The following is a 10,973-nucleotide window of genomic DNA, read 5'->3' as shown; positions in this document are numbered from 1 at the left end:
GACCCAGCTGTGCCACTTATAGCATGCGTGATACCTGACTCAGCCTCCGTTCCCGCGCGTGTGGAGGGACAGCACTGAAATACGTGAAGCCTTTGGCTCATCTTCAGCAAGGGTTAGCTCCCTGCTTCCTCCGTCTGTCCACCGTCCCTCCCCATCCCATTCCCTCCTTCCTTCTCTCTCTCTTTCTCCCATCCCTACCCCCATCTTCTCCCATCCTCCCTGTTCCCCTTCCCTTGCTCCTTCTTCCCCGCAGCCCTCCTCCCAATGCCTCCCCCTCCTTGAGCAGCCCCCACTCATGTATCCAATTAGTCATTGTCATCAGTTAGAAATTCATGTGGGCCAGTGGTTCTCAAGGTGTTCCGTCTTAATGATCCCTCTACGCTCTTAAAAATTCTTGAGCTTTTTGGTTATGTGGGTTATATCTATCAATATTTTTATTAGAAATTAAAGCTGAGGAAAATTGTAAAACACAAGAATAGAGAAGCACACATCCCGTTGGTAATGCTTTCCCCACATATCAGGAGCCTCTGGATAACTCCCCAGAGAATGAGAGTCTTAAAAGACACACATACAAAGAAAGAGTCAGTATTATTATGTATTGAAAATAGTTTTGATCTTGGGGGACTCCCAAGATCTAAGGACTCTACTTTGGAAACAGTTGAGGGGCTAATGAGCCCTTCTCGAGCCCACTGTGTGAGAACTCGCTGAGGGCATTAAGGCCCTTAGACGAGCTTGGAGAAAAGGCAGGGTGGGGATGAGGGTCACTGAGGAGGGGGGGCTGGAGGAGAGGCCCTCAGAGGAGGTTCCAAGGAGGCACAGAGAGGCAGTGGGAAAGGCTAGAGACCAACTGGGACCTGTGGACTGCTGAAAAGCTTTTCAGAGGAAGGCACTTGGGATCCGGGGTTAAGCCCAGCAGATAGGTTAGATTAACTGGGGTTGGAGTTGGGGCCCTATTGCTGCCAGCTAGCTTCCTCCCAAGCCCTGGAGAGCTGGTTGAGCAGGGATTTGTAGATCTGCATCTCCCAAACTTGCCTGCTGAGAAAGCCACTCAGGTATTTTTAACAGCAGGTTAAAAATACAGGCCCTGGGGGCACCTGGGTGGCTCAGTCGGTTAAGCGTCTGATGCTTGGTTTCAGCTCAGGTTGTGATCTCAGGGTCCTGGGATTGAGCTCCCGGCATTGCATCAGGCTTCCTGCTCAGCAGGGAGTCTGCTTGTCTCCCTCTCTCTGCCCCTCCCCCGGCTCGTTCTCTCTCTCTCTAATAATCTTTCAAAAAAAAAAAAAAAAGTACAGGTCCTAAAAATACAGATACAGTTCCTGGAGATCTGGACTGGGCCGGACTGAGGTGGGTCAGGAATTCTGAGGAGGCAAGTTGGGGGAAAGCGCTCAGTGAATCTTTTTGTCTCTCTGGATCCTTTGCAAGAACATGAGGCTAAACCACTCACCCTCTCACCTGTGATAGGAGAGAATCGCATCACTCTTCAAGGCATAGCACAGACCCCTCGTTCTCTAGATGAGAGGTGGCTGGAGCTAGGCTGGCCTTCAGGACTGGTCCATCTCCACAGTGGGCTGACTCATGGCCATTTCTGGTGAAAGAAATGAAATGAGTATGCTTATGTCCTTGTAAAAAAGATGCTGACCCTCTAGTGAGGAAATGGGATCAGGAATGATGCTCTGGCTAATTGAACCACATAAATAGCTAAATGGAAGTATGGTATGAGCATTTACACAAAGATTGTGACAACAGAATTGCCTCTTTTGAACCTAAGGTTATCTAACCAATACATCACTGGTGAACACTTGCCCTTATTGTAAACCAGGAACCATAAAGCAGAGGTCAGCCTATCTGTGCTCCCCAATAATAGGTGGCTTCACACCCCTCAGTCTGTAACCCAAGAAAAATGAAAACATGCCCACACAGAAACTTGAACACAAATGTGCGTAGCTGCCCAAAGTGGAACATCTCAAATGTTCATCTGCTGAACAGATGAACAAATTGTGGTAGAGCCATACAATGCAATATCATTTGGAAATAAAAAAAGGAAGTAAGGAAGTACTGATTCATGCCACAACATAGATGAACCTTGAAAAAATTGTGCTGAGTGAAAAAAGCCAGACACAAAGGACTACACAGTGTATGATTCTGTTTATATGAAATATTCAGACTAGGCAAATCCACAGAGACAGAAAGGAGTTTGGTGGTTACTTGGGGCTCGGGGTGGGATGAACAGGGAGGGACTGCCAATGGGTATAGGATTTCCTTTGAGGTCATGGAATTAGATAGTGGTGATCGCTGCACATTTATTTATCACAATAAAGCTGCTAAATATATATATATATGGAAAAATAGTAGGTAGTCTATAGGTATTTTCAGTATTTAAAAAACAAAACAAAGAAACCAGATAGGTAAGGCTCACCAAAATGTTACATTTTTCTTTTCTTTTTTTTTTTAAGATTTTATTTATCCATTTGAGACAGAGAGATAGAGAGAGCATAGCAGGGGGAGAGGCAGAGGGAGAGGGAGAAGCAGACTCCCTGCTGAGCCGGGAGCGGGGCTCGATCCCAGGACCTGGAGATCATGACTTGAGCCGAAGGCAGACGTTTAACCATCTGAGCCACCTAAGCGCCCCTATGTTTTGACTTTTGGTTAAAAGTGGAACAAGTGAGCATAGTAACCCTGGTTAGTTCATACTTATAATAAAAATTTCTCTGTAAAGAACTTTTCCTATGTGCCAAGCACTGTGCTAAGCACCTTGCATACACCAAGTAACATAATCCTTGTAACAGTGGGATGGTGCAGTTTATTACCTCCATTTTTTAGGTAGGGAAATTGAGGCTAGGAGAGTTGAACAACTTGCTCGTGGTTGCACAGTTTCTAAGTGGCAGAGCCAGGATTTTAACCAAGTCTGACAGCAAACCGCCTCCTTGCATCATGTGGATCAGAAATTCTGTGTAGAGGTTAATTTGTTCACTTGCTGTTTGGTTCAACTGATAATTATGAGGAGTTAGCCAATGTCAGGGCCAGAGGATTTACCACTCACCACCAAACTACTCCAAATCTAAGAAAAAACTGTGCTTGTTGCTAAAATGTAGTGTTCACAAAGGAAAACATTACTCTCTGACAAAATATGAACATATATCAAAACATTGACCTCCACAAGGGAACCCATAAGATGTCAAAAACAGTTCAGACGGGAGCTCAATACACAGAGATTTATACTCCCTTCTGATGAAATTCATATGGCTCACTATAAACGAATCACTGATGTTGATAGACCAGGCACCCACCAGTACCAGTGGCCAACTCAACCTTTGTAGGGAGAATTCCACTGTTGCCATATGCTCTCCCTGCTGCCATCACCTCTTTGTTTGCAGGCCCACAGAACAAGCACCATGCTGGCTGGGTAAAGAAGCTCTCTGATTCCACAAAGCACAGAAGTTTGTCTATCTGATTATTAAGAGTCTGCTCCTAATATTCACATGGGACCTGAATATCTTCAGTCTGTACCCAATCAGAGGGATCCAGCCACATACCTCCTTCCAGATTTCCTTGTCACCAATCTTCCAATCCTAGTCTTTTCAAGGCCCTGACCATCCAGCCAAACCATCAGCAACTGCCCAAGAATCAGTGTAAATATGTACTCTGGCCATCTCTTCCTCCAGACATAGCAGACAGTCAAATACCTGGCTTGAATCCCTGCCCACTGGGAGGATTTTCCTTTACCAGTGTCCTCACAGTCACCCCTGAGTGGGGCTGTAATGCTCCAGCTGTCCACTTGCGGACCCATCTGTAATCCAGGCTTGAGTTTTTCTCCCTCAGTCAACTGATCATAAGCAATCCCTTGGAGGTCATAGGTATGGAATGAGGGAGGAGGCAAAGCAGTAAGAATTGGTGTTGCAGGACTCTGAACCACCTACTCATGCAATTTACTTGTACCTAATGGATCCGCCTGAGTTCAGTTATATATAATCTATCTATCATCTATCTATCTATCTATGTACTTCCACTTGATGACACATTGCTGCTGTGCATGCCCAACCTTATGCCTAGGTAGGTCAGACAACATCCACATGTTGAGAGCTCAAGCTACATGGTCACCTGATATCGCATGGTTAGTCATTCAGGCTCTGCCAAGGTCCAGTAGCAAGTCAGAACATGCTTCTTGAAAGGAGAATAGCTATCTGCGGAAGAGGACACAGATTTTCTTTGAAAACCTAGGGGTCTGTGCTATAATCCTCCTATTGGTATTTACTGGAGTGTCCATACAGGATCCCTATTTGACACAACACATATCATTTGATCTGTTGGAGCATAAGACCTAGGTGGTAGAGCAGCTCTTACTATAGCCTAAATGTGCTACAGAACCTTCTCTTCTTCCTCCCAATCTACCAGCCTGTAGATGGGTCCAATTCACACACTCATATGTGGTGTATGTTGCCTCCAAAACCCAAAAGGACCTCCCAAATGTCTTGCCTCTTTTTTCTTGTAGGTGATACAGGGGCACCAACTCCTCTTTCACCCTGAAGTGTGATATTTCAACATAATCCAGACCACTGCAGCCCCAGAATTTTCACTGCTAATACCAATTCTGTGTCAGTCTAGGTCCAATCAGGAGAAAGAAGCCATAGAGTATCATGAACAGAGAAAGGAAAGGTTAATGTAAGAAATATTAACTATAACAGAGGCTTGGAGTAATAAGGAATTGGCCAGTAAAAAGTAAAGAGAATTCTAAGCAATATAGGAATGGTAGCTACCAGAAGCATATCCTGGAGCTGAGTACTCACCTATTCCTACTATAGTGATAATTAAACTCTACTGTGGGGGCTGTTTCTTTGTTTCAGCACTAGACTGTAGGGTTCTTGAGAGCAGGGGCCACATGCCTTGTTCTCCATTACGTTTCAGTGCTAACAGGCTCTGAATAAATATGAGCGAATGAATGAATACAGCTAGTATTGGCACTCCCACAGCCTGCAAGAGAAGGATCCTATTTCCTGCCACATATGCCAGATCCAGCCCACACCTGGCTGCTTCTGTCCAGCGGAGAGGTGCTAATAATGCTTGCAAGGGAGTCGTCAGTGGAGGGCTGCGGGTAGCCTTTGTCAACCTCTTCTTCTTTTTTTTAATATTTTATTTATTTATTTATTTGAAAGAGAGACATCAAGAGCGAGAGAGGGAACACAAGCAGGGGGAGTGGGAGAGGGAGAAGCAGGCTTCCCGCCGAACAGGGACCCCCAATGCGGGGCTTGATGCCAGGACCCTGGGATCATGATCTGAGCCGAAGGCAGACGCTTAACGATTGAGCCACCCAGGTGCCCCTGTCAACCTCTTCTTAAGAGGAGGCAAGAGTCTAGCTCAACTTTTCAGACTCTCCCCTCTGGGTTCTTAGTCCCCAGGCCCAGAGCTGAACAATAATCCCCCCCAAAGTCTCATTCTGTTTCTGATCGCTGTGTGAACGCGTGCACACCACCGGGCCTGGCCTTTGGGGCCGGAACAGGTGCAAATGGGATTCCCACGAAAGGCTCCTCTCCGGACCTAGGAAAACAACTGCCACGCGCGCGGAACCGGGGCGGGGCGAGGCGGCCCCTCCCTGGGCGGAGGCGCAGCCAGGCCTAGAAAACCGGGTCGGGTCGGCTCGGGGCCGTGCTGGGAGAGGTCAGGCCATGGCGGACGCGCTGAAGGAGCGCACCGCGCGGCTGCTAACCGACTACCTAGAGTACTGCGCCCGGGAGCCCGGCACCCCCGCGCGGGCGCCGTCTACGCCCGAGGCCGCGGTGCTGCGCTCGGTGGCCGCCCAGATACTGCAGCGTCACGAGCGCTTCTTGTCTCATTACCGCGGCTACCGCGGCAACCGCGTCGAGCTGGTGGCTCAGGTGGAGCGGGAGATACTCGCCCACCCCCAGCCCCTAAGCTGGGGCCGCGTGGTGGCGCTCTTGACCTTCGCGGGAACACTGCTGGAGGGATCGCCGTCGGGGATCGACCAGGAACAGGAGTTGGGGGACTGGGAGGCCACCGTTCGCCAGGACTGCGAGCGCCTGGTGGACTTCCTCTGCAATCGGCTCACAGGACAGCATCGCGCCTGGCTGGAGGCGCACGACGGCTGGGTGAGCGCGGGGAGGACTCGGGAAGCGGGGGGACGGGCAGCCGGGGACGCGCCCACGCGGCCACCACCGGGAGGGCCCTAGCGGTTTCAACTTGGTGAGGCGTTCCTTTCAGCAAGACGAGGACTTTCGGTGTTAAGTCTGGTTTCCTCCTCTCCTGACTGAGTCACACTGGCAGAAACCGCCCTTGCTAGACGGCTCTCTTACTAACCCATTCTGAAGCCCATGGGCACGACCTGGTTGGCCCACTGTGGCCTTAGCCTTGCCGGTTTTAGGGGTTTTAGGATGCGCCTACGTTAGGGTCGGGATGCTTCGCTCATAGCCTGGTGAAATCAGCAGTGGGGCGGCCCTGGGCCAGGTGGATTCTTTCTCCTCTGCTTATTAAGCAACCTTTGGAGAGACAGAGGCCACTGCGCTGCAGGGTGGAGAGCACCAGCCTAAAACGTTAAGTGGGAAAGGCATCCCCTTGCCCAGCCCCCAACACCCCTCGGGAAGAGCCGGGACCAGAGGTGTTGGAGAGTGTGCGCAGGCACCCAGTGGTGGTATTGACTCACAGTTCCTTACTTCTAATCCTCTGCACCCAGTCCTTCTTTGGGTGATAACCAGCTGCTATGGCTTTCAGCTGTAGGTCATTGATTTCTGTGGTCTAGGCTAGAGGGGCAGGCTATTGCCCTGCAGCTCTTAAACCGGTTTAATGATCAAGGAAAGCCCACCACCATTCTTCAGTAAGAAGAGAGCATGCCTCTTGGTTTCTGAGCTAGACTCCTTCCTGTTCCTTTCCTCTCTTCCTCAAGTTAAAAAAGGAACTAAGGAAGACACCGCAGGAAATTTAGCTCTTGTTGGCGGTTGGCATCACCTGTGGTGACGAAATCGGCCCCATTTATGGAGGAGAGGTAGTACCTGAATCGGAACCCTGACCTTATATGAACAGTTCGAGGTGTTAGCATTAACCCGCATTCTTCTTGGTCTGTGTGCTGTTCTTCAGGCCTGTGAACTCTAAGAACCGGACCTGAGCCCTGTCTTAAGAAGGCATTTGGCCCCTGAGGGCCCTTTGCAGTTAAAGAGGAAATTAATTGGGAGGAGGTCATTGTTTTTATTATTTTGGCTAATTAACATTGACTAAGGAATAATCTTTTAACATCAAGAGGCCCAGATTCCCCCAATTACATAAAGGGGACATGCCCGCACCTCTTCCTAGCTACAGTTAAAATGCCACTACCTCAGGGTGCCTGGGGGTTCCAGTCAGTTAAGTGTCTCAGACTCTTGATTTTTGGCTCAGGTCCTGATCTCAGGATTGTGAGATCTAGCACCTCGGGCTCAGTGGGAGCCTGCTGAAGATTCTTTCTCCCCCTCTACACTCCTCTCTCTCCCCAACTCTTTAAAAAAAAAAAAAAAAATCCCCTATCTGTACTTCCATTCCTTTCTTCTCCGTTTATCTGAATGGAGCTGCTTGCTTTATTGTCTTAGATGATTGTTTTCAACCTAGTGATTTGCCAGTTTCCCAAATGGCATCTGCCCTTGGCTCAGGAAAGAATGTGATAAGGTAGTCTACGTTCCTCTTAGGTTTCTTTTTTCTTTGCAAGTTTTAAATTTTTATTAACTTAAAATTTGATATAATTGGCAGTGTTACTAATTTCAGGTGTACAATATAGTGGGTGGCTCACTTGGTTAAGCGTCTGCCTTAGTCTCTGGTCATGATCCCAGGATCCTGGGGTCCTGGGATAGAGCCCTGCCTCAGGCTCCTTGCTCAGCATGGGAGTAGTCTGCTTCTTCTCCCTCTCCCCTTCTCTCCCCCCGACCCCGCTCTCTCTCAAATAAATAAAAATAAATCTGAAATGCTTCATGTTTTTTATTTTGCCTATCTCCCCACCCACCTCCCCTCTAGTTTTCTGTATTTATAAGCCTGTTTCTGTTTTGTTTGTTCAGCTTTTTTTAGAGTCTGCATATAAATGAAATCATGTTTTCTTTTTTTTAAGATTTTATTTGTTTATTTGACAGAGAGAGCGAGAGCAGGAACACAAGCAGGGGGAGTGGGAAAGGGAGAAGCAGGCTCTCCGCTGAGCAGGGAGCCCGATGCGGGGCTCGATCCCAGGACCCTGGGACCATGACCTGAGCCGAAGGCTGGCACTTAATGACTGAGCCACCCAGGTGCTCCTGAAATCATGTTTTTTGTGTCTTTCTGACTTATTTCACTTAGCATAATGTCCTCTAGGTCCATCCATGATGTTCCAAATGGCAAGATCTCATTCATCTTTATGGCTAAGTAATTTTCTATTGTATAAATATACCACATCTTTATCCATTCATTTATCGACGGATGCTTGAGTTGTTCCATAGTTTGGCTATTGTAAATACTGCGGTAATGAGCACAGGGGTGCATGTATCTTTTCAAATTAATGTTTTCGTTTTCTTCAGGTAAATACCCAGAAATGGAATTACTGGGTCATATGACATTTGTATTTTGAATTTTTTTGAGGAACTGCCATAATGTTCTCTATAGTGGCTGCACCAATTTATATTCCCACCAACAGTTCCCTTTTTTCCACATCTTCGCCAACTCTTATTTCTTGTTTCTTTGATACTAGACATTCTGACTGGTATGAGGTGACCTCTCATTGTGGTTTTGATTTGCATTTCCCTGATGAGTGATGCTGAGCATCTTTTCATGTGTCTGTTGGCCATTTGTAGGTCTTCTTTGGAGAAAGGTCCATTCAGGTCCTCTGCCCATTTTTAATCAGATTATTTGGTGTGTAGTGGGGCTTGGTGTCCTCTTAAAAAGGCGGGGGGGCAGATCAAAAAGTGAGTATTCTTGCTGTGACAAAGTTGTCTCCTATGTTCTCCTTTTCCCTATGTTGGATTCCTTACAAATCCTAACTCAGCTTCCTAAGTACAGGTTGCCTCTTGGTCAGTATTTACTTTTTCTATTCTTTAAATCCAGGAATTACCTTGCTGTTTAATCCAGAAGTGCCAGTGTGTTTCATTGAGTCCAGGCGTGGGGCATTCTGAAACGGTCTAATTCCCTTCTCCCTCCCCCTTATAGGATGGCTTTTGTCTCTTCTTCACACCCATGCTGCCGTCTTGGAAAAGAATGCTGGTCCAGGCTCTTCTGTCATGCTTTACAGCAGTGATCTTAATCTACTTCTGGAAAAGGTTATCGTGAGTTCTGAAATTTTTAACGCATTTCTACCTGCCTAACTGTGACCAGCCAACTGAATTTGAGATGTGAAAGAATAGAACAGAGTAAACCACCTTCTGAGACATTTTTACCTGCCTTCATCTAAGGAGTCCTGTGGTGATGGTTCAGCCAGAGTTTTAACTCCTGGCAAGTACTCAGAGGTATTAGGACAAAGGCACAAATGGCTCTTCTTTGATTGGGGAAAATGGATTCTAAAGGTTCACTTCTCTAAAGAATTGCAGTAGAAGCTACATTCTAGTTAAGTGGGAAACATGGTGCTTTTTGCTACCTTTGGATAAGAGTGAATATGCATCTCTCATCTATCCAGTTTCATGTGCTACTGCTGACTCATTTCTCAAGGCAGTCAGTCAGTGGTGGAATGCCAAAAGCCCTCCAAGTCCCAGTTTGACAAGGAATATAATATTAAAAACTTTTATAAGGAATTCTAAATCCTTTGAAATCGAATTCCTAATTCTACCTTTCTAGATTTTATAAAGAATTTATATTTTTGACTTCAATAAATTGTTAAATATCTTTGAATTTTTAATAAACATATGTATCTTTTTAAAAAAATTATTGGTTTTCCTTGGGATTTAATAAGACTTTATTCTTTTTTTTTAAGATTTTATTTATTTATTTGAGAGAGAGAGAATGAGAGACAGCACAAGAGGGAAGAGGGTCAGAGGGAGAAGCAGACTCCCCACTGAGCAGGGAGCCCGATGTGGGACTTGATCCCGGGACTCCAGGATCATGACCTGAGCTGAAGGCAGTCGCTTAACCAATTGAGCCACCCAGGCACCCAATAAGACTATTCTTAGGAGTAACTTGAATTGAAGAAAATTTCCTTTTTTATTTCTTTAAATACAATACATACAATTCTTTATTTTAAACATTTAATCAATATACAAACTCATAAAAAGTCCTTCACTTCCACCTTCCGTTTTGCAGTCAACCCATCACCTGCAAGGTGATAGGGAGGAAAACTTTAACTCTAAGCTCTTAGGCTCTCTACCTGATGCCTGTGAATTTAGCAGACAGATTAACAGGTGAAAAACATGGATCTTGATGTTTTTACAGGAGACTTTATAGAAGAGTGAAAACTTCAAGGAAATGTGTAGATTCGGGGTTTATATACTTTAACAACAAGGGATACATCGTGGAGTAGACAAAGGAAAGGGGTTAGACTGGTAGGGGTAGTATATTCTGGGGAAAGGACTAGGAAATAGATGGGGGAAACTAATGGAAGATGAGGGTTATTTTAATCCAGTCTGTACAGTCTTCTTGGTGTTGATTTCCATCTCCAGTGATGAGTGTTCTCTCCTTCCTGGTATAAATGGACACCTTTCTCGATGCATCTGGCTGGCTCAGTTGGTGGAACGTGTGACTCTTAATCTCGGGGTTGTGAGTTTGAGCCCCATGCTAGGGATAGAGATTACTTTTAAAAATTCTTTAAAGAGGAGGGATGCTTATAACAACAATATCCATAATAGCCAAAATACAGAAAGAGCCCAGATGTCTATCAACAGATGAATGGATAAAGAAGATGTGGTATATATACACGATGGAATACTACTCAGCCATCAAAAAGCATGAAATTTTGCCATTTGCAACAATGTGGATGGAAAAGAGGGTATTATGCTAAGTGAAGTCAGGGAAAGACAAATACAGTTGACTTCACTTAAATGTGGAATTCAAGAAAC

At 46.0% G+C, this 10,973-nt stretch overlaps 1 protein-coding gene across 1 annotated transcript; it reads left to right on the top strand.

Annotated features, from left to right (window-relative positions):
• Window positions 1–5,660: 5,660 nt before the first annotated feature.
• BCL2L10 (BCL2 like 10) lies at window positions 5,661–10,438 on the top strand. The gene is made up of 3 exons (XM_025883775.1): window positions 5,661–6,101; window positions 9,139–9,254; window positions 10,351–10,438. The coding sequence occupies exons 1-3, from the start codon at window positions 5,661–5,663 to the stop codon at window positions 10,436–10,438; spliced, it is 645 nt and encodes a 214-aa protein (XP_025739560.1).
• The last annotated feature ends 535 nt before the right edge of the window (window positions 10,439–10,973 follow it).

Source organism: Callorhinus ursinus, unplaced genomic scaffold (assembly GCF_003265705.2).
Source record: "Callorhinus ursinus isolate GAN/ISIS: 27379988/994484 unplaced genomic scaffold, GSC_fseal_2.0 scaffold25, whole genome shotgun sequence".
In the NCBI taxonomy this organism is placed as follows: Eukaryota; Metazoa; Chordata; class Mammalia; order Carnivora; family Otariidae; genus Callorhinus; species Callorhinus ursinus.
This window is presented reverse-complemented; position numbering and strand designations above follow the sequence as displayed.

Bases quoted from the DNA above. Each gene is read 5' to 3' on its own strand.
- BCL2L10 (XM_025883775.1), top strand. From the start codon at position 5,661: ATGGCGGACGCGCTGAAGGAGCGCACCGCGCGGCTGCTAACCGACTAC. The intron at 6,102-9,138 runs GTGAGCGCGGGG...TCCCCCTTATAG, and splicing joins TGGAGGCGCACGACGGCTGG to GATGGCTTTTGTCTCTTCTT. The intron at 9,255-10,350 runs GTGAGTTCTGAA...ATGTTTTTACAG, and splicing joins TACTTCTGGAAAAGGTTATC to GAGACTTTATAGAAGAGTGA.